Source organism: Gobius niger (genome assembly GCF_951799975.1).
Source record: "Gobius niger genome assembly, chromosome: 19".
NCBI classification, from domain to species: Eukaryota; Metazoa; Chordata; class Actinopteri; order Gobiiformes; family Gobiidae; genus Gobius; species Gobius niger.
This window is the reverse complement of record NC_136870.1, coordinates 22,231,971-22,255,852: the sequence shown is the minus strand read 5'-3', so window position 1 is coordinate 22,255,852 and position 23,882 is coordinate 22,231,971. Positions and strand designations below refer to the sequence as shown.

Below are 23,882 nucleotides of genomic sequence, written 5' to 3'. Positions count from 1 at the left end.
ATTGACCCCATGGAAGATTAAGGATTAGTTGCTAGTGTTAGAGGCTATAATTTGATGGTCTCTAATCAAAATGAGTCTGAAATTGCCTAGTACCACCAGATTCAGTCACCATAATTTAAGAACCACAGGCCTAAGCTCTTTCTGACTACCTCTAAATGGTAATAGTATGCTGATTGAATTGCTGTGAACTATACACAGTTCTGAGTCTGATGATACTGTGGGCTCCCCCTGCAGGCGACGGCCCTCCCCTGCGCCTGGTCGGTGGAGAGGAGGACTTCGAGGGGCGCGTGGAGGTGTTCCATGGAGGAAAATGGGGCTCCATCTGTGATGATCAGTGGGACGACCGAGACGCGGAGGTGGTGTGCAGACAGCTGGGATTCAGGTATGGACTCAGTGATGTCTTTTGCTTAATCATCAGTGTGACATTAATTATTCAAAGATCACAATCAAGCTTTTAATGTTACCTGAACACTGCGGCTTTAAGCTATTTGCTAAAGTCACGTATAAACCCAGTGTTTAACATCAGGCGGCACTTCATTTGTTTATTACAGCCCCCTCCATCTGTGCTGCTGCATTAAAGATGCAGCCGCCACGGAGCGCACATCCTCTTCCACGCGGCACCAGTTTGTTCGAGCGCACAGGATCGGGAAGTCATTTGTTTTCTGCCTCCGTTTCCCACAATGCACCTGTCAGGAGTACTGTGTGTCAGCCCCAGGCACCGTTTTAACTTACCCAGCCGCTGTGAAAGTAATTACTCTCAAAAGGGGCGTTGTGGTTTCAGTAAAAGCAGCACAGTTTCATCACTTTGCAATGTCGGATTTGGAAAGCTGGAAGCAAATATGTTTTACTGTTAGATACGGCAGCGCAAAATGAGCATTATTGTTATTTCAATAGCAGGTGACACAATATCCATATCGCAAAGCACTGAGGTCTTCCATCTGACTCTGTATGGCTTTTTACTTAGCTACAAAGTTGTTCTCTCATCAAAAACATACCTGGAGTTGTGTTTCGAGCCACTGGCACATCTTTGAGTAATCTTTGAATCTTCTCCAGTGGCTGTTCTTAGCATCACGGTGCCTCCTGAGGACCCACGTATCCAGGAAATGCTTTCCTCACCTCTCGATCTCTTGCTGAGCTTCACCGCAAAGTAAAATCACTCGCCATAGCTTCACTACAGCCACACAGGCCGAGCTGACTATTGCGTTATTGAAACAGCTGCACAGCAAAGGGAGGGAGGTGGGAGGGGCTTATGGTAGCTATGGGCTAAATGAGCCGAGGTATCGACACACGTTTCAAGCACAGAAAGCAACACCTCGGTCGAGCTGTGTTACGAGCGGATCATTTTAAGAAAACTTTGTATCATGTAAAGTCGTAGGCAACAAGCCGCCGCGAGCCGCCGCGAGCCGCAGCGAGCCGCAGGGCGTGCCAGGTCAACCAAAGCAAAGCGTGGCTCATTTTGTCTTTTTTGATTTATGCACCAGCGCCGATCCCGTGGGTGCTGCTGGGCTCGAGTGCCTGCCCCAGGCCGGCCAAATCTTTGGGCACCAGGTGAATCTGCCCTGATAACAAAATGATTTAGTAGATACTGTGTAAAGCACAAGAGCGATCTCTTTTTTCTCTTTCATGTCAATATTGAAGTGCAACACAAAAACATAGATATACAGTAGGCTATAGGGCTGGGACAAAACATCATATCAGATTTGGATCGCAATACTTTGTGCTGCGATACCAAGTATGGATACTATTTCAAGTATCGCAATACTTTCAATACTTGTGTTTGGAGGCATTTTTATCCTGCACTCTTTTGTTCTGCAGTAACAGCACTTTGTTACATTGTGTGCTAATGCACTTTTTGATCTTAACACTGACACAACTGTCAAATGGCATTGGGTTCATAAACGAATGATAGGTATCGGTTTTACATATCGTTATATTGTCTGTGAGGAGAGTGTCCGGTTTATATTCAAGGGGTCGTGAGTTCGAGTCAGATGATGGTCTATGATGGTTTAGTCGTTTGACTTGACATTTACTGGTAAACAAAAGCAAAAATATGCCTGGTGCGTATTATTCACAAGCACTATCCTTTATCAAATCTTGGTCAGTGATTTTTAAATGGTTGTATCACTGATGCTTCTTATTAATTCTCATTCATTTTCTTCTGTACTCATTACCCGGAGCAGTTTTCCTCTTTCTAAATTATCACTCTCAGCTGTTAAACAGCTCAGTCCTGACGATTTAGTTCACATTTCTGAACAAGAATAAATGAGCTCAGTCATTTGCTTTTTTTCAGGCTCACTGCTGGAATGCTTTTTCACCAGCCTCAGAGATGAGAACATCCATGAATGAAACACATATAAAAGCTGTAGTGTTTAAGTGTCTAAGTTGGTTCTGATTATGAAAAGCCAAAATCACCCATTCATGTCCATGGTTTGACCTGTGCATTGCCATCACACTGAAAAGATGAAATAAAGTTCTGTTGCGCTAAATAAAAAAGCAGAGAGGTTTTGGGGTGATTGTCAAAGCTGACACTGCTCTGAATCTGCCTGTTTGAACTTTTTCCACCCCAAAGTTCAGCCTCCTCGCCAACTTTGTTTTTAGTTTGGTTTGTTTGCCAGTTTGTTTCCTCAGAGAGGCGTTGCACAGTAGGAAGTTCCCTTCCTCTGTGCCCTCTGAATGCTCCTTCTTAAAACTTCACTCTGTTAGTTCAATCCTCTCTCATAAACGGGCACTGCTTTCGCTTTCTAGTTTGGCGGTAGTAAAGTTTCCCCCTTAAAATGTCGTAAAAACGCGTCTGTCCTTGGAGTAAACGTCTATCGTCTTTTTAGGCTTTTATGCAAACGAAAGTCACCCCATGAATTATGAATCTGTCAAGTGGAAATGGTTTATTCATGACGACTGGAGAAAAAGCACTGTTTTTGGCTTCGGTGTGCGCCGGTGTCTGAATACAAATGTCTGAGCGAAGTTTACATACGGGGGTCGGAGCAACAGAAATGATACGACAACGCAGCAGCTGACACTGAGGAAGCACGTGGCAATTAGGGGTAACTAAAATTACAACAGTACTGACCCTTTTCATCCCATATCTATATCTTGTTTGTTAATCTCAATGTTCTTAACTTTTAAACATTCAACTGGGAGAAAAGAAATAGTATAAACTACACAATTCAATATTTCACTGAGTAAACTTTCTTCTGTAGACTTTGAGAACTTGTAGCTTCGAAGGCTGTTCTTCTCACACTCCAGGGACAACATGAAGTACACTTACGGTAGCACTGAAAGACAGAAAATTTTCCATTCTTGTATCAATATTTAGGGGTTTATATTGATATTGAAGACAGAATCATTCGCAATTGTGTCAGTTCTTCCTTGGTGCAGTATTCTGAGAATGCACAGTAGCCGTTAGCCATGAGCTTGATAATGATTTGAAGACCAAATACTTTTCAAGATACAGACAGCTTTCACGTTCCTATAGACAGGGTTGAATGTCCTCTCGGTTATTATCCCAATGAAAGTTGGTGTCTAGTGCGTAAGTTTGTAATAGGTATTTATTGAGATATGCTGGACTGTCCATATGCTTAAAAAGAAACCAGGAAGGCGATAATGCTGCCTTGAGAGAAAAAATGAAAGGGCTTTTTATGACAGCAAAATAAACGTGTAAATTTAAACCTTGCTCAATCCATAATTCAGATTTTGTCCCTCAAAATATAAACAGAATGCATTTATGGCCGTTTTCCATATATTAAGGCAGGGGTCACCAACCTTATTTCAGCTGAGGGCTACTTTAAGAGTATTAAGTTGTTCGAGGGCTACCAGTTAAAAACAAATCCTAAAGACTTAAACGTACACTGTTCACTTATAGGATATTGACCCCATATTATATTAAAATAGCTTTATTTTAAACTCATACCGAGTCACAAGAACCGAAATAACTGTAATTTTAAGAATTAGATTCAAGAAAATGAAGTGTTTTACACTTTAGAAAAAGTCCCAAGGGCTACTGGACATGCCCCAAAGGGCCCCTGGGTTCCCACGGGCACCACGTTGGTGACCCCTGTATTAAGGTGTATTACAGTATCAACGGTACTGTAAAATAAGGTCTTATCGCAATGTCAGCAACAGTTTCAAATTAACATCTTTAAACAGATATATCCTGATGATGTCTCCTCTTAACACATCGAGTGCCGAAAACGAGGGGAGGGGGGTTTATTGCAAAACTAGACACTCAATACACCTTATGTGTGATTTTAGTAGCTCTATGATGAACAGAAGTGAAATAAATGACCATCAAAAACTTGTGAAAAGTCACTATCTGGACATTTCATATATACTATTGCATTTCTTTTCTTTTCTTTTCTTCTTTTTTGTCCGAGGGGGCGTGGTGTTGCGTAGCGAACAGCTGTAAGCCCATCACTTCTCTCTCGCTCTCTGGAGCGCGTTTGACAAAGCAGAGCGGCTTCCTGGTCCAAGGACGACTGAGAAACATCCTGTTAAAGTCGCACACGCGATAAAAGGCGATCGATAACACGCGGCGTTTCAAAACATGTCAACAATGTTGTCGTTGAAAATGGACTTGAAACTAATATATTTAGGCATTTGCCGCTTCCCATAACGTTAGTGTCCGTCCAGAGCGGAGGAGAGAGGAGTTAATCAGAAAGGAGAGTGTTGCATAAAACACTTATCTCTGAATCTAGAAAATAATCTGTGATTTTAATCTAGAGCTTAGTGTCTCACCTTTCAAACGAGCCATAGCATTATGTCCATAGCTATAACATAGAATACACTGTGGTGCTACAAATATCATGAAAAATGGTCTGAATTGCAGCACGGCACGCAATGTGTTAATAATGTTTTAATAATAATGTCTTTTTTGTATGTTTTTTTTGCATGTCCTGTCCGTCAGTGGCGTGGCAAAGGCGTGGTCGTGGGCTCACTTCGGTCAGGGCTCCGGGCCGATCTTCCTGGACGCGGTGAAGTGCAGCGGTAATGAGCTCTTCCTGGATCAGTGTCGCCATGGAGACTGGGAACAGCACAACTGCGACCACATGGAGGACGCGGGGGTCTCCTGCAGCCCCTACACAGGTACTAATATAAAAATATATCACCTAGATATACTTCCATACAGCACAGCATGGCGGTCGCTGCTTTCATTTCCATCACCACGATTCATTTGCCTTTGCTTCGCTGTTGTGTTGTTTTTGCAGTGTTCCACCTAATCTTCCTATATGTTTTCCTCATGCTCTGCACTCTGCTTCAAGTAAAAAGGACACAGGGGAATCCGTCGTGTTTCTATTACGAGCCCACGGCATCAATAAATGATTAGATCGTGAAGCAGCAGCGTTCTCCGACTGACACAGCTAAAGTCGATGGGAAAGAGCAGTTCCACCTGCCTTACATACGGCTTCCTAACCTACTGGTCTGGTTTCTAAAATTATGACAAAACTGCTCTGTTGCATTTTTTTTTTTGGTAGGCCGGCAGGTCATTGAAAGACTATATTTGGTCTGAAAATGCCCTCATCATAATGAAAAAGAAGATACGTTAAGAAGACCTTTATTCGTCTCAGTGGGGAAGTTGTTTTGTTGCAACAGCAAAGTGTAAAAGAGCAGCATTTGAATAAGAACGCAATAGTGGCCACAAGTGTGAACTAAAACTGAGTGAGAAGGGAATAAAGAGCACCACATTAGAGAGATGCAGCACGAGACGGAAGCGGGCAAAGATGTCGAGGAGAGGGTTTAAAGTGATAGTCTGTAAGTCTGCAAAGTGAGGAGAGATAGAGTGAAATTTGAAAGTAAATTCCTCCCGTCTTGGACCAGAAAGCCCTTCTTAGTTTGCAAAATGAGGACAGCAGGAACAGAATTTTCAAAAGTAAGCGATCAAGCTCCTCCCCCTCCCTCCTGATTGGACCTGACAAGTTGGTTCACAGGAAAAGCTTGTCTCATTGGTCAACACGGGAGGATGCTAGACTCTGATTAGCTGCAGATATCCGGGAAGTGTAACCTGTGAAAACTTTACCAAAAAATAATATATGTATATTGGTACTTACTTAAACCAGGGGGTCGATTTTGCACATATTATAAAAATTGTAAAACATTTAGGCTTCCAGACTATCACTTTAAATGTAGAAATCAGGGTGATGATTGGGCTGCAGACGGGTCTTCCAGGTTGAATTTATTTGCTTATTATTTCACGAAGCGTAAAATCAAGCAAATAATCTTGGAATATCTGTGTAATTCTATATTTTTTCCTTTTGCCAGAATAGATTATGAATGATTATGCATCTCAGTAGCCGTTATACTTTTAGTAAGATTCCAATGCAGTGCCCTTTCTTTGTATTCTGTGGCTTTATCTGTAATTAAGCTAATTGCTAACAGATGTAGCCAAGCATTAGCGTGGGGCTAATGACCAATATCAACACTTAACCGTTCATTACATCTGACTCTCTGACGTGGCGCAAACATGAGTATTTAGCTTTTAATTCTCTTGCCTAATCTTACACTTGATTTCAGAATTTTATCCTCGATTTAAGCTGTTCTGGACTGTAAAGTTAAAGTTGATAATTCTTTCTTCTTTTTAACCTCTTACTTCGCCTTCACAGAGTGCATTTTCTCCAGTTTTTAAGGCCTACAAGACTGATCGAAACTGATATTTTTCCTTGTTTTTTTGCCATGTTGTGTTTATGTCCTTTTTTTGGTCACTTTTTCATTGTTTTTGTCATTATTTTTACACTTTTTTGTTGCGTTTTCCTCTTGTTTTTGTCGCTACTATGACAGCTAGAGTGCCTTGGATCTTGGATGCTTGTTGTTCTTACCCTGATCCTCGAAGAGCACATGCTTGACATTTCTTGGACCCTTAGACGCACTCACCCATCCTTCGTCTGCTCTTGTCAAGAATACATTTTGGCAGTTCATGGACTACAATCATTTCCATATTCTGACGTTTTTTTTGTTTTGGCTCAGATGGCGTGGTGCGCCTGGTCGGGGGGGACACTCCGTGGGAAGGAAGAGTGGAGGTTCTTCATAACGGGGACTGGGGCACGATCTGCGACGACCACTGGACCCAGCAACACGCCGAGGTGGTCTGCAGGCAGCTGGGATACAGGTACATAATGATCAACAAAAACTTTGTCTGCACACTGGTGACTTTACAATGAACCCTCGAGCATCTGGGGGCTGCATACAGACAGCTTCATAGGGTAGCCGGGTGGGACTAGTCGGATGGGCCCCCTCCTCACGACTGGTCCACAAACTGGATTTTTAATGCACTACACGGAATAGGGCACATACACCAACCATGAAATAGTACTATAGTTGTGAAGATGGTTATGTCAACAAGAAAGCAACAAGGAATAAAACAAAATACTAATAACTACAATAAATATACTTGTTATTATTAAAATAGTAAACAAAAAAGTGCAAAGAAAAGTACAAAATAATAATAATAGAACTTCTGTTAATTTCCATCATGGTAATAGTCAACTTTATAAATAATTTACTCATTATAGTATAGCCAGCTTTCATAATAACTAAATCAACTAGCTTATTGGTTTATACAGCAAAAGGAAATACTTCATGTCACGAATCACCACACAGATACTCGCACCATATTGATGCACACTGATAACCTAAAGGGTACAGAGCTTTCCTTTATCTAATATACAATGTACGATAAAATGTCAATGTTGTATGTAAAATGCAAATGATGTCAGTCAATATGATCTTGTTGTATCACCGAAAGAAGAACTGAATGTAATTCATAGGCAAGTGCACGCATGTTACTGTGTGTATACTTAATAATAATCATTCTGAATTGTCTTGCTGTTGGAAAAAAAAAGCCTAAAAGTTACTACTGAATATGTATAGCACGAGGGTGTTTAATAATGATGGATGAGGGTTAGGCGCACATAAGCTCGGCCAACTCCTTTTGAGCTTTATTGTGATGAAATGTTTAATTACTGTAAAAAAAAAAAAAAAAGAATGTAAACAGCAAATAAACAGCTCAATCAATCTATCCACCTTTTGCATTTTGTAAATAATAAGAACCAAACTTTACCAAAGCATGAAGGTCTAAACCGATTGTTTAGCAGTTTAGCTCCTACCCAATTTGTTGCTACATCTGCAAATTAATAATTCACCTTTTTTTGCCAGTGAGAACAATGGATCGGGTCCCCTGTTTTGGCAGTGATAACATGTTTAGAGGAAGTTATTCTTAGAACTGATCCAAGGCACTGGATTAAATGCTTAGTTTGCTCTAGATTCTCTTTAATGTTTTGATATATACTGCCCTCTGGTGCACAGATTGTGTAATTAAAGCCTCAAATGAGTAAATAAATGATGCCAAGCATATCGACATAAGTGTTTAATATAATCTTCAATGTTTAGAAGTTGATGAGAACTTTCTTGCTAAAAGCATCATGACCCTCTCTGCAGGGGCCACGCGGAGGTGGTGTCAGACGGTGCTTTTGGCGACGGCGTAGGTCTGATTTTGCTGGACGACGTTCGATGTGACGGGACCGAGACGTCGCTCCTGGACTGCCCTCACGGGATCTGGGGCCGGACCGACTGCTCCCACAGCGAAGACGTCGGCGTCCGCTGCAGAGGGCGCAGCAGCGGGCAGGACCCCAACGAGGTGCCGGTGATCGCGCCATCTACAGGTCAGACATTTTACACCACACAATGCATGTCTAGGAGTTTAAACATGTAGATAAAGACTGTTTTTTAATCTATTTGTAGTTGTTAATTTGTATTATTTTAAATGGTATAATGACTTTTACATTGGTAATATCAAGATTGTTTGAAACCTACTCAAAATATTCATAAATTGTCTTAATTTACACTGCGTTCCAAATTATTATGCAAATTGTATTTCTTTAATATCACTGACATTAATCTCAGAGACCTGGGATAATTAGTTGTCAGGTTAAACCCAGTTAAGGGAGAACATCTGAAAAAGGATGTTCCATTTTATTATGCAGATCATCATTTTCAAGCAATATGGGAAAGAAAAAGGATCTCTCTGCTGATGAAAAGCGTGAAATAGTTGAATGCCTTGGTCTAGGTATGAAAACCTTCGATATTTCATGAAAGATTAAGCGTAATCATTGTACTGTTAATATTTGTGGATGATTCAGAGCACACATGGGTTTGTGCAGATAAAGGCACAATATGGACGGTTTCTGCCAGACAAACACATCCGATTAAGAGAACAGATGCTACAAAGCAGCAAACAGGTATTTGAAGCTGCTGGATCAAGGTGTAGGACCCTCCAGAGGCTGCAGTTGTGCATACACCTTCTATCCGGCCTCCCCAAACTATTAATTGAAGCTGATGAACAGAAACGGCTGCAGTGGCTCAGAAATACATGAAGACTCATGAACAGTCTTGTTCACTGATGAGGCCTTGTAACCCTGGATGGTCAGATCAATGGAGTAGTGGATGGTTGGTGAATGGCCACCTTTTCCCAACTAGGCTGTGACGTCTGTAAGGAGGGGGCGGAGTCATGTTTTGGGCCAGAATCATGGGGAGAGCGCTGGTCGGCCCCTTTAGGATCCCTGAAGGTGTGAAAATGACTTTAGAAAAATATGTGGAGTTTCTGATTGACCACTGTCGTCTATGGTACAAAAAGTAAAGAATACCTCTGCATCATTGGCTGCTATGGACATAAAAGGAGAGAAACTCATGATGTGGACCCAGTGTAAGTAGCTTTGTGTTTGTTTGCAGAGGTCCAAATAACATAAATCATTGCTGTAGTTTTGTTGTTTTCAGTTTCAGCCAGAGACTAACAAGGTTTTCGATTGAGTCAAAATAGCAGTGAACCAGGTACAAACATGAATAACTCAATTCATACCAGGTTTCTATTTTTGCTTGGACACTTTCCAGATAAGTCTGCATTGTTTATTCAGTTCTTCGACAGAAAAGACCGCATTGTACCGGTGCATAAAGCGAAAACATGTCCAGACCGCTCTCTCCCAGCATGATAAATGAAGCCTCTCCCGTCTTCTTTTGTTCACTGCATGTTTTTGTATAACTACCGGCCCGGCCACTGTCCAAATGCCAGGTGTGACAGCGGCGAGGACAAAGCACAGGGACCAGTGTAGATGCATTAGAATGAGAAAAGAGTCCGGAGATTTCATGACATTTACCACTGACCTACAGTGTTCGACAGTTATAGATATACAGATATGAAGAGTGACATGTTTTACCACACAGATTCACTCAATGTCGTGGCGCTCTCATTGACAGCAAAAATGAATTATGTGTTGTTTTTTCTGCAGATGTATTTGTAAATGTGGTGTTGTATGAATTAAATGCGTTGGTTTTTCTGCTCCTTAGGTCCGCTGGTGCGCCTGGCGGGGGGCCGCAGCCGCACAGAGGGGCGAGTGGAGGTGTATCTCCATGGCGACTGGGGCGGGATCTGTGACTCCGGGTGGAACGACCTGAACGCGGCCGTGGTGTGCAGGCAGCTCGGCCACAGGTCAGGCATCCCTCCACACATTTGTTTTTTCTTTTTTTTCATCAATGTAAATTTGAAGGGACTTTACGGCGTTGAAAAATGTTAAAAGTAAGTATTTTCCTTCCCCTTCATGTTCCAGCCATTTCCGTCGTGCACGAGCTTAATATATAACCTGCAGTTACACATATGACCTGAAGTGGCAGTAGTGAGTATAAAATGGCCAACTTGCATCTAGCCCCTTTAAAGAAATAAGTCTCTTTAGCTCAAACAATTCTAATTAAAGGGGGGTTGTGTGCAAAGTCGACTTTTTATAGCTTTTTATTAGAGGTCGATCAAAATGTGAGTCGGCCGATATATTGTGCCAATATTTGAGTATTTTCTATGTTTTTTGTAAAGAGCTCAGTCAGAGCTTTAAAATGAGTCCCCCCCCTTGACTTACTAGGACAGACATGTCAGACTGGTGGCCCGCAGGTGAAATCCAGCTTGCGATTTAATCTGACTTGTAGAGCATAAATTCCTGAGTAAGTAAAAAAAAAAGGAAGTCTTTAGCCCATTCATGTGCAGAGCTATGAATTTTTAAGGAATAACCAAAATGCTCATTCCAGCCACTAGGGGGCATCTTAAGTTAAGAAAAGGAAAGAATTCCACATCTGTCCAGCAGAGGGCACTGAAAAATCATTGAAAGAATGACTACAGTTTGAGAAACTTGTGACACAGGCTTGTAAAGCGCAATATAAGCCATTATTATTATTTCTTACAGTCCTGTCGGGCTTTTGACCAAATCAGCAGTATTTGAAAATCACAGCTCATTATTATTCATTTATTGGAAACATCTTCTCAATAGTATTTTCCTGTTCACATTATCTTCGGCCCGTGACCCGTCGAGGAAGCTGGATTTCGGCCCATGACCCAAATTAGTCCTCCCCTGACTTCTGAGGACCCAGCCACAAGTTTATACACCTCGAAAGCTGTGATTTTTTAATATGTTTTATGTTGCAGACTTTGGCTTATAATTTTGAGATATGGACACATACCTTTTGTTTTGGAATCTGCAGATTTCCATCTTTCAAACAAGCTCCCTCTGAAGTACCTAATAAACATGGATGCCCTGAATAAATCAGCCCTCTGCCCCAAATGAAGCACCCCCTGCTGTCACCCTTCAGCGCTGACACATTTTACAGTTTAGAAGCGTCATACGCAGGATTATGGACCAGACGTTTTTTTTAAATTTGCATATCGGCATCGGCCAACCAAAATCCCCAAAATCAGGAAATGAAACTACTGGATATTTTGTTTCAGCTTGGATTGTTTGCGCTTTGAGAAACTTTGTAACACAGGCTTGAAAAGCGCAATAGAAGTGTAAACCATTATTATGATTATTATATTGCATTTTCTAACCAACAAAGTGTAAGATAGTGATAAAGAGGTGTTTTTAAATACCTGCAAAAAGGACAATGCACCCTCTTTGAATTAGGAACAATAAAACCAAATAGGAGCAATATGATAAAAAGCAATAAATCGTAAATAAAACAAAGTAACTTGATTAAATGGCAAATGTTGCTAATGCTAACATTTCCCCTTGCGTCTTGTTTGGTGCAGTGGCCGAGCCGTCGCCGCCTCCGGGTTCGGGCAGAGCAAAGGGCCCATCCACCTGGACCAGGTGCGGTGCACTGGGAAGGAGGAGTTCCTGGGGGAGTGTCCGTCGTTGGGGCAGAGCACACAGGGCTGCAGGCGGAGGCAGGACGCCGGGGTGCGCTGTGACGTGGACCCCCAGGAGGCCGTGCAGTCCCGGGACGGGGGCCAGAGCTGTGGGCTGAGGAAACTGGAGGGGAACACCAACACCGGAGACGGCAACATCATCAGGTGAGAGCTCAAGGGCTTTATAATGTGCTATTGTATATCGCAGCTCCCGCAAATGCACACTGTCATTGTGTCCTTGGGCAAGACACTTCACACAACTTGCCTCCAGTGTCTGCCTGCATTGGTGTGCGAGTGAGAGAGTGAATGGGTGAGTGGTTCCTTACTGTAAAGCGCTTTGGGTCTGATAAAGGTAGAAAAGTGCTATATAAGTTGAGTCTATTTACCATTATTGAACAATTTGAAGATAAACAGTTCAAAGTCATTATATAAACTGTGAAAATTAAGGCCTTAAATGTAGTTCTAAAGCATTAAACTGGCATTAAATCTAGATGTCATGGAAGATAAACTCTTTTTACTGCATATGTTTGTAAAAGGTTCTTGTCTAAAACACATTTGGGCTGAAACTGTACACTATTTTTTTTTTCTCAAAAGCTGCCCATTGAATTAAATTGGCTTTCAGATATTAAAGATGCCCATCATTCCTCTGTTTTATGGAATTTTTGCTAATCTTAAGAAATGAAATATGCACATATGTGTGTGTTTATGGTATTAACGTGGCAAAAAAAAGCATTATATTCAACTTACTTGCTACCTGTATAACGTTTAATGCATCCCAGTTTAGTTTTATGCTGGAGATGACTTTTTTTAATATATACATTTATTCAATATTTCTATTCATTATAATTGCAAAAGAAAATGTAGGCAAGGCAGCTTTATTTATACCGCGCATTTCGTACACAAGACAACTCAATGCCCCTGTAGATTAGAAAGGGAAGGACCTCTTTTGTACTTTTTCTCTGGTGTTTTATTATAACACTTTCTCCTCTTGTGAGTTTCTTTGCATGAGCATGACAACAGCACCCCCTTGTGGCATTTTGATGTTAGTTAGTCAATTATAGTTTAAATGGCATTGGTTCTTTACAGTGAGCCTGAAACCTTTGCCACCACGACACTGTTCTGAACTATCGTCGTTAGGGATGTTTCCATAATGATTTATCTCTACCATGAGCCCTTGTTTTGTGCCTGTCCCGTTCAGGAACACTTGGCCGTGGCAGGTGTCCGTGTGGCGTCAGTCCCCGGATGGGCTCACCCCTCTCTGCAGCGGGACCCTCGTCAGCTCCTGTTGGGCCCTGACCTCCGCCTCCTGCCTCACCAGGTCTGGAAACAAAAACTTTAACTTTCTCATTTCAAACTGCAAGATCAAAATCATAGTATGTCTTATGAGCAAATTCACATTGTATATTCTGCTTAGGTTTATTCTGTTTCTATTTCCTGTCATTGTCTCTTTCAGGGCGATCCCGCACTCGTCCCGCCTGCTGGTCCGGGTCGGCTCCACGGTCCAGACGCTCATCCCCAAACAGGTGGTGGTCCACAGGAAGTTCAAAGGCCAGAGGGGACGTCACGACCTGGCCCTGGTCCGACTGCTGAGCCCCAAGGGGAGCTGCATGCCCCTGGACCCGAACACCAACGCGGCCTGCCTGCCCTCTGCGGACGCCGGAGCCGACAGGGGCACGCTGTCCTCCTGTGTGGTCACCGTCACCGCCGCCTGGAGCAGCCCAGGTAGGTTTTGTGAAGGACATCGTCAGCGTACATTTAGCCCGGGCATCTGCAATATATGGTTTTAGCTCCACATGCCCTTGTCTTGCTGGTTGTTGGCTAGTGCTGGGTAATAGAAATGCAGTCAAACTTTGAGATGTGTCTGAGTACAATAGTTAATGTTTGTGAGTTGATTCTGTCAACTGGTTCTGGAGTGGAAAGCTTTTGTTTTCTGTTAGAGCTAAGGTGTATGTCAGGGTTAACATCAGACTCTGCCGGTTTTGTGTTTGATCAGGGGATCTGTTAAAAATGCCCTAAAAATACTTACAATTTTCTACAGGATACCCCTAACTAGAGGGTGATCAATATATCAGCCGGCTGATATATTGGGCCGATATTTGGGGATTTTACAAAATTGGCTATCAGCCGATATAGCACTGATATCCCTGCGACAGAAAGTGATAGAGACTTTTTGGCAAGGTTACAGGCTCACTGTAAAGAACCAATGCTTTTTAAAAATCCCCAAAAATCGGCATCGGCCTTAGAAAAACACATATTAAGACAGATGTCTTAATATGTGTCTCTGTATAAATGAACTGTGTTCAGTTCATTTATACAGAGACAAAACAGTAATAGAGTCACCAGAGGCTCCATCAATCACAACTGTACCATTCCATACCGTAAAACTGCATTTGGTCAGTCTGCCATTTCGTTCTCTGGTCCGAAGCTGTGGAACTCAATACCCACAGAACTTAAAACCATATCTGTTCACTTCTAGGGTTAAGTCCTGGCTAAAAACAAACCAAAGCTGTACCCATTTGTAAATAGCACTGAGTCTGTGTGAATGTAGGTGTGAGCATACACAGTGTGTATGAGTGTGACTGACAAAGTTTTATACAAATGTTGTATTTATGTATTTTATTATTGTAAACTGTGTAGAAAGGCCCAACCAGGGACATGAGCTGCGAACTAGCACTAGCTACAAGCTCTTCATGCATCGCATTAGCTGCAAATATTAATTGTAACTATGTTGATTGTATCGTCCCTGATAAATAAATAAATAAATAAATGTGATGAACAACACTGGGATTTGGAGAATGTGGGGCTTTACTTTAGGCCACGATTGGGAGATTCGGCTCCTGGAGTTTTGATAAACCAGAAAATTAACCCACCAAAAACGAACTCGCCTAATGCCGGCCCCAGGTTTATAACAAAGGTCTGTCTTACTAATTTGGCCTTTAGTCCTGATTTAGTCCTGGTTTAGTTCTTAACTAATTGATAGTCAGTCCTTGCTTCAACCTAATTTAGTCTTAATTATGTGTCGTACTTGTTTATCCCTGGCTCCGTCCTCACATTCAAAATAAACATGGGTTTTGTCTCTTTACAAATGAAAGTGTTGTATTCTTGGTAAGCATTGGCTCGTAGATGTTTACTCATTCATTTTATAATGTGTTGTGACCATTTGTTAAACCCCTTATGTTTTCTACTTTCTCACTTTATTTAATCTCTTACAGAGCCAGTCTTTGCGACCTGGGTGCCGCTGATGTCCTCCTGGCAGTGTAAAAAACAATTCGGCGACCACTTCTCCAGTCACGACGCCATATGCGCGGGCAGCCCCCCGAACACCACGCGGGTCCACGGAGAGGGGTGCGACAGCAGCTCGGGAGGCGGCCTGGTCTGCCTGGACGACTCGGGGCACTGGGTCCTGGCCGGGGTCGTCGCCGGGGGCAACGGGTGCAACGAACCCTCGTCTCCTGCGACGTACACGCGCGTCGGCCGCTTCAGGAGCTGGATCGACGAGGTGATAAACGTCCAGACGCGAGAAGAAGAAGAAGAGGAGGAGGGGGCGAACGACTTTACCGCGGAGGACGTAACGATGGACCAGGACGAAACGCGAGCCAATGAGATTCGGTTTCAGCACCATCCGCACGGGAAGAGCGCGCACGGGCACCACAAGCACCGCTCGAATGGGAAAGTGGAGGTCTGACGAAGACACGCGACTGGCTGACCACCTGTGCCATGCGACCAATCGGAGAGGAGCGAATGGTGCTTTGATTTCATAGGTGTTTGGAGCGGGCCATAGACAGCAGAGGCGTAATGGGGGAACTTAAAGCAGTGCTAAGTAACGTGTTTACCTTAATCAATCCTTTCCGTAGTCCCTGTGGGGGTAGTACAAGTGTTTATGGGATGATTGGAGGGTCTTTCATCTCCCCCTGGGGTCTAGGGCCAGAAAACCATGTTTGCAACTTGACTGCCACCGGAACAGAGCCACCAATACACACTAATAGAATCACGAAGAAGAAGCTAACAGGCTAACGGGCAAAGCTAACTGCGGGCTAGCGTCACTTTAAACAGTATTTACAGCCAAGTTTGAGTGAAAAAAAATATTTCCATTATGTAATCGGATGTACAATATCCCTCTCTCCCTTCGCCTGTTCTGTCAGCGTAGTATTTATTCTCCAAGACAATTAATAAGTTAAAAAAGTGCAGCTTGCTACGACACCTGCAGTTGCGCTTATGGCCTCTAGGGGCAAGAGTTGCTTAGTACTGCTTTAAAAGAGAAAACAAAAAAGTGACCACCATGACTGGTTAAACTAACACTTTTAGCTTCAAACAAAATAGCAAACAAGAAATGAAAAACAAAGCATCAAGATAACTGAATGACTTAGAAAAAAGCTAGAACACTGTCTTAGTCTTTAGTTATTCACCTTGGTTATTCAGGAAGTCGCTGTGGGTGGCGCCATCTTGTGGTCATGGCCAAACTGCAGGTCTAACTTAAGCTGACATTGGCTTGAATTTTGATATTGATGTAACATGTGGCATTTCTAAAATACTGCTTTGGCTTCTGGTTCTTTACAGAGTCACAAAAAAGTCACAGAAAGTCCTACCACTAACTAATGCTTCTATCCCAAAAGTGGGCGGGGCTGAATAAGGCAAATAGCATCATTAGAGCTGCCATATTTGTCATGCTTTGACCTTGAAAATATGGTGACACATGATTAAAATAATGCTAAAATTGTCCCATTTCTATATAAGGTAAACAACATATTTCAACTTTTGCAGGCCTTACACATACAAAGATCACTACATATTGACTGACCACACTTTTTAGCATAGTTTACCCAGTCTTCTGTTCCAACCTGATGCTACAAAGGTGATTAAGCGCCAGAATCTGCCGTCTATGGTCTCCTTCCCTCAGTATTGTGATTTGCATTTACGAGGCGTTGAACCCATGGCGGTGCAGAGTGGACAGTGGAGCTTCAGAAGCCTAGATCTGACTCGGCATGCAATCACTCAAACAGGCATGTATTCAACTCAAAAGTGCAGTATGTGGGTGACCCGCACTCAAAATTATAAGCTACGCTCACTTGAAATGTCTTAATTTTAACTACTGAAGCATTTCCCGGACAGATTCTGTTGAATATGTTGTACATAAAACTGGCCCCAGCTGTTTTGAAAGCCATGTAAGGCCCTCAGACAATAGTTATGATAGTCGAACTTAGCTTAGGCAACTTTAAAACAGGTCGTAATGAACATTAATAGGCTTCAGTGAAAGTGCTACTGAAACACAAACCATGTCCTGGGAGTTAATGTGCATATTTTAGTGCATTTTTGTGTTTATAAATAGTGCATACTCGTTGGTGGATTTACGTTGCAAACTATGTTGTACTGTAATTTTAGCGATCATGCTTAAAATGATGCCCATTGTCGCTCTATTGAAAAGGGGAGACATATGTACTAAACAGGAAAGGCCTGAGAGCTACAGGGGTTCACCTCAGTGTGAGTAAGTGGGAATTCAAAGTGTTTGGACAATTGTGTTTTGACAATGTAGCAACATGTCACATTAACTTCATATTTTTTTCCTAAAGCTCATTGTTGAAGACTAATAAGGGCACAACTCGACATTGTTTCTGAATTATTTCTAATAGCTTGTCAGGCAAGTGATTTATAAGTACAACAGATACTTTTGAGTGCTTGTTCTTAAAGGTCCTGTACCAGATTTTTTATTTTTATCATTTGTTAGCGCTCACTGTTTGTAAATTTCTAATTAGTTGTGTCTAAACCCAATGCCAGGATTTATTGTGAAGGAGTGGGTCAGGGAGCATGAGACATCATTTCACACATTGATTGGCCGCCACAGAGTCCAGATCTTAACCCCATTGAGAATCTTTGGGATGTGCTGGAGGAGGCTTTGCACAGTGGTCACACTCTCCCATCATCACTACAGGATCTTGGTGAAGAGTGAAGGCAACACTGGATTTACTTTGAACATCGCAGAAGCTTATTGAACCAATGCCACAGGGAATGTGCGCTGTAATCAAAGCTACTTTTTTGTTGATCAGGTAGTATAAATAAGTATATGTATTTTACTTTATCTAAAAAGCTTCTTGAAAAAAAAGCATCAAAATAGTGACGAAAACAAGAAGAAAACGCAACGAAAAAGTGACAAAAAAGAAATAAATGAAACATGCCAGAGAAAAAAAGTGATGACAAAACAACACACTGCAAAAAGTAATTTACTAGATTACTTTAGATGTCTCAATTTGAGCATAATAATCCAAATTTTAGTTGTTTTGACTTGTTAAGATGTAGTTGAGCATTTGACCTAGATTATTTCACTTGTTCTGAGATGTTTCTCACTCGTTTCAATACATTTTGCTGTTTTTTCAAGTAAGTTTCTCTGCCAATGAGGAAAGAAAAATGGTCTTGTCCCATTGGCAGTTTCACTTTCTTATTTCAAGCGAGATTCACCATAGAACCATCTGAAATGTCTAATAATCTTGGTCACATCAGGAATAACAATGCTTGATAAGCCATAAAAAAGTGACAAAAACACAACAAAAACGGGATGAAAAAAGCAACAAAGAAGCAACAAAAACATTCACAACAAAGTGGCAAAAAGTCAACAAAACAACAGCGAAAACACGGCAAAATACTGTAAGAAAGAAAGGAAAATGTGACAAAAATAAGTTACAGTCACTTTTGTAGGCCTCAGCTTTCAAATGAGGCATTACACTGATGCTCTGCAGTCGAGAAACTTTTAGATTTGGGTAAATTCACTCTATTAAGGCAGGACTTAAGAGGTTAAAGGCCTGATATTTTTCCAGCTAGCTGAATGAAATTTTTCCCTCCTTAAGTGAATTGTGAAAGTAGACATTTGTGAAAAGACACGGTACATTTAATTCTAACTTGTTATTTTTTTAATCCCCCAAGAACAAGGCAAGAAAAAATGTTATTGTTAAAGTGATTCTGTATAAAATTGACCCCGAAAGTTGTGGATGGATGCTTATATACCTGTGAAGAATGAAGGGATGTTGGGTTTGGGTTTAGACTCGACTGATGATTAGAAATGTGCAGTGAGCGCAAACCAAGTGATCAAAAACTCAGGTAAAGGACCTTTAAAGCCGGTCCTACCTGTTGTTTGTTTTTCCAGTACAACATTGCTTATAAAGAAATCCACCCCGGAGTGGAGTACGCATAGTCAGCTGTGTCTGTTTAGTCTGATAGAGACCTCGAAGCAAAAAAAACAAAACTAAAAACTCTGGCATGGTCCTTTAAATTGTACATTTTATCAAAGCCATTGGAAGATGAATATTTCCCCTTTTGTACTTGATTCCAGATGCGGCTTTAGAAGACGATCAGTAGGTTAGATTAGACGGTAGATTTTAGGTAGGTATAGCCTAGTCCTGAGATTGTACGTGTAACTCATTGCATTGACTGTATCCGCTTCATTAGCTGTAAGTGACCAGAAGGTGGCGACATTGCTCTATTTTTTTGAGTGCCACTTATTGTATTAGAGACATTGAATGATGTTTTTTTGTTTTTTGTTATTATTATTATTATCAGTATTAACTTGTGCTCGTCGGAAGGTGAACCATCGTGTCGTGACGCATCTCGTGATCTGCTCCAACGATTGTCATGAAAACAGTGTAAATATTTTTTTTGATGTTTTGCCATGAAATTGTAAATAGTTTGAGACGGGCCGAGGGGAAGTGTACAGGCTTTAGTTGTCGGGGGGGGCCGCCAGCTGTTCAAAACGTAATGTGCCAAGTCACGGTGGAGTATTAAAGTGTACATGGTGAAAGCAACTGCGTCTGACTACGTTTTATTCGAAATATTTGTAATATTTTAAGGGCCTTGTACACATTGTTTATTTCTTTACAATGAAATAGAGAGCAGGTAATCCAATCTATACAGACGGCGTCTCTGGATTCGTCTATATATGGTCATGTTTGAAAACGGTGAAGGGGGAAAACAATTTGGAGAAAAATCTAAACTTTCTTATTTATTCAAAAACTACTTTAACAAATGCTGAATTATGAATACAGTTTTCTACTAAATAAAGATAAAAAGACATGGAGAGGAGCAAAGTGGTTCAACAGCCCATAAATGCATAAATAACAGAATGCTAACTTGGCGCTTCATGTTAGCATCGGGCTAATGCTAATTGTTAGCTAGCGCTTGCTAAAATTGCCGTTTTTTCACCTCTACTGAACAATCTGCTGTGAGAAAATATCCATATGGACCTGATTTAGACTTGACTTTATTTGTGTGTGATAAATAAGTTGATATTCCACCAGAAAATAGCTAAAAAGAGTGGAAAATTGTGTTTCTCTAAAGATTCTATTTCCCCCCTCTGCGAAGCCACACCCCCTTCTAGGACAAGATGCTATATGTATATTTTTGTGGAACTAAAACTTTTTCTCCGCCTTAAAGCAACACCGTATACAATTTCACCCAATAGATAAGATTGAAAAACAAGCATTTTTTTTATGACAGATATTTTCCATCCATCCATCCATTTTCTTCCGCTTTATCCGGGGCCGGGTCGCGGGGGCAGATGTCTCAGCAGAGATGCCCAAACTTCCCGATCCACACACACCTCCTCCAGCTGTTCTGGGGGGACCCCGAGGCGACACCAGGCCAGCTCGGAGACATAGTCCCACCACCGTGTCCTGGGTCTTCCACGAGGCCTCTTCCCACTAGGACATGCCTGGAACACCTCCCGCGGGAGGCGACCAGGAGACACCTGAAACAGATGCCCTAACCACCTCAGCTGGCTCCTTTCGACGTGAAGGAGCAGCGACTCTACTCCGAGCTCCTCCCGGGTAACTGAGCTCCTCACCCGATCTCGGAGGGTGCGCCCAGCCACCCTGCGAAGGAAACTCATTTCGGCCGCTTGTATTCGCGATCTTGTCCTTTCGGTCATTACCCAAATCTCATGACCATAGGTGAGGGTGGGAACGTAGATCGATCGGTAAATCGAGAGCTTTGCCCCCCGACTCAGCTCCCTCTTCACCACGACAGACCGATACAGCGACCGCATCACTGCTGACGCTGCACCGATCTGTCTATCGATCTCACACACACAGATATTTTCATCATTGGAAAATACCTCATAAATGTACAAACAAACAAACATGAGCCTTTGCTGTGAGCGGCTTCACCTCTCCTAAGACATGACTGTATTTTACCGGGAGTCTCCAGCTCGTCTCCATGGCGATGTGACTAAAGTCAGTAGAATTAGAGATTTACACAGGCTATAGGTCCTCATCCAGATCCATTCTTTGATTTCCCACTGCAGTAATAGCATTTTCTGTGTCGAGCTGGTCATTCGGAGCATGTATTTTATTGATGGCAACAGTATAGTCCAGATTGTTACGCAGTGTACCTTTAACCGAGTGCACAGGCCAGTGTAAGGCCAAGGACAATTTTTCCCATTGTTTTTTTTTTTTTCACATTTCCATCATCGCTCTGTCACTTTTTGTTGCTTTTTTGTCACTTTTTTGTTGCTCTTTTGTGGCACTTTTTCATCACAATAGTAGACATTTATGAAAAGAAACTGCAAATTACAACACTTACTTCCCCCTAATAACTTGCAGGCACATCGTTGTGACAGGGATCCTGAAAGGGTGACCTTGGAAGTAGCTCCTAAAGTAATTCCTGTGAAGATCGGGATGTTAAAAATGCATTAGGAATGTTGGGAATGAGTTTAGACCCAACTAAATATAAAAATGGATCAGGAGCCTTAGAGCTTTTGTGTATCAGCACTTTACTTGAGTCATATTTTTGTTCAGAATAAGAAGGTTTGACCCTGTTGTGTTGCCGTACAGGTGGAGAACTTGGCCTCAAAAACACTTAGTCACATTTCTAATTTATACTTTGAACACTTAAAGGCTCTATACCTGACTTCATCATTATTCTTACAAACAATGAAAGAGGAAACCACTAAATTAAAATATTAGTTGTGTCCAAACTCCTTCATACTTCCCAATTCTTCATAGGGACGAGTTTACTGGCACATTTCACGACTTGCAGGTTCACTTTTCACGTAAATGCTAAAAACCAAAAAATATCTAACCTGCAACTTCATGAATTTTTCTTACAATACACTTTAAGGGACTACACAGAGTTTGAACATTTTAGTAGTGTTTTCCTCCGCCTACATGTTCCAGCCATGTCCTAATGTGTGGAATAAGCTCGGACCTGACAGCACAAGCTTAATATAGAGACTGCAGTTACATGTATGACCTGAGGTGGCAGTAGTGAGTGTAAAATGACCAACTTGCATCTAGTCTCTTATACTTCCACTACTAAAAAAAATAGGTATAGTACCTGTAGGTATTTTCTACAGCAAACACCTAAGTACTTTCACAACAGTAGTATTTGACTGAGCGCCATTTGCTTATATTGGAGTGACATTTTGCAAGTAGTATTTGTGCTTTTACTCAAGTAATAAGTACTTTGACCACCACTTCTCCTTACGCCGTTCTAGCTTCCCAGTTCTTCACAGTGATGAGCATTTTCCACAACTTTCAGGAAGCAATTTGGAGCTTTACCAACATAAGTTCATTCAGATCAATAATAATAATGCTTTACAAGAGGATTCAATTTACAGCAGCCCAAAGGAGGACAAGAAAAGCTTCATCCCAACACTAGAAAAGTACACTAGTGTATTTTATATCATGTAATTCCAGTGATGGCCAAAGTACTTGATTTCATTACTTGAGTGAAAGTAACATGTCACATACTCCAATAAAAGTAAAAGTTGCTAACATTTTAAGTGAAAGTACTGAGGTAATCCGTTTGAAGAGGTGGGCAGAGCAGCCAATATATTTACTCAAGTAAAAAAAAGTACTTGGAGAAAGTGTTACTTGCGTTCTGTGAGAAACTGAGGAACTGTTTGAGCAAATATGTGTGAAACAAAACATAAAATGATGTGGAAATCGTGATGTTTATATCGAAAATTCCAAGAAAATGGGAGAAAATACAGGAACAAATAAATAATGCTGAAGTATAAGGTGCACCACATGAACTGAAATTATTTTCACTCAAGTAAGAGTACCTCATTATAGTTTTACTTAAAGGAGCTATACCTGATTGTACAAAGAAACGGGGTCACTCAAATTTCAAATTGCTTTTTTCTGGTCCAAACTCATCTCAAACTTTCCTAATGCATTTACAACATCAACATAGGGACTGAGTTTAAACCAGGTTTCACAACTTTCAGTAAAAATGCCTACTGGCCTGACATTTTATGACTGTTTTAAAGGCTTTAAAACCAGTATTTTTTGGATAAATGTCTGCTTTTACCAAATACTAAAGGACAAAACAAATTGTATTCAAATTTTATTAACAGAAAATTAAAAAAAAATAAGGATAGCCCCTTTAAGTAATAATAAAACTTACAGTTTTGAGTATAGGTAACTGAGTACTACCCGCCTCTGAGTGTTGTATATAATGAGCTTCAAAAACACAAAAAAAATGTGCCTGAATTCACCCTCTGTACGGCAACATGACGGGGACAAACCTTCTTCCTCAATGTGTCTCAGTGGCATTTGACATTTGCACAGCGCCTCCTACAGTTCTGGAGTGTGCATTGACTGGCCTTGTTTTCATTTCAAAGCCTTTTTACTTTTTTTTACTTGAAGCCTTTACAGAAATGCAGCACAGTCGAAAGTATTATATTTCTCTTTGGACAGTGTAGCACCATGAGGAACTTGTCAGCTCAAGCTGGTAATGCGCAACACAAGTGTAA

General features: G+C 41.5%; 1 protein-coding gene across 1 annotated transcript in view; it reads left to right on the top strand.

Annotated features, from left to right (window-relative positions):
• Nucleotides 1-15,955, top strand: part of LOC306978534 (neurotrypsin-like) — a 79,451-nt gene extending 63,496 nt beyond the window's left edge. Inside the window, exons 6-14 of the mRNA XM_079577131.1 lie at nt 235-382; nt 4,901-5,079; nt 6,955-7,096; nt 8,425-8,648; nt 10,327-10,468; nt 12,047-12,310; nt 13,344-13,463; nt 13,599-13,867; nt 15,358-15,955. Of these exons, the coding sequence (XP_079433257.1) occupies nt 235-382; nt 4,901-5,079; nt 6,955-7,096; nt 8,425-8,648; nt 10,327-10,468; nt 12,047-12,310; nt 13,344-13,463; nt 13,599-13,867; nt 15,358-15,830 (1,961 nt within the window). The 3' untranslated portion in view covers nt 15,831-15,955. The remainder of the gene's footprint in view (nt 1-234; nt 383-4,900; nt 5,080-6,954; nt 7,097-8,424; nt 8,649-10,326; nt 10,469-12,046; nt 12,311-13,343; nt 13,464-13,598; nt 13,868-15,357) is intronic.
• The last annotated feature ends 7,927 nt before the right edge of the window (nt 15,956-23,882 follow it).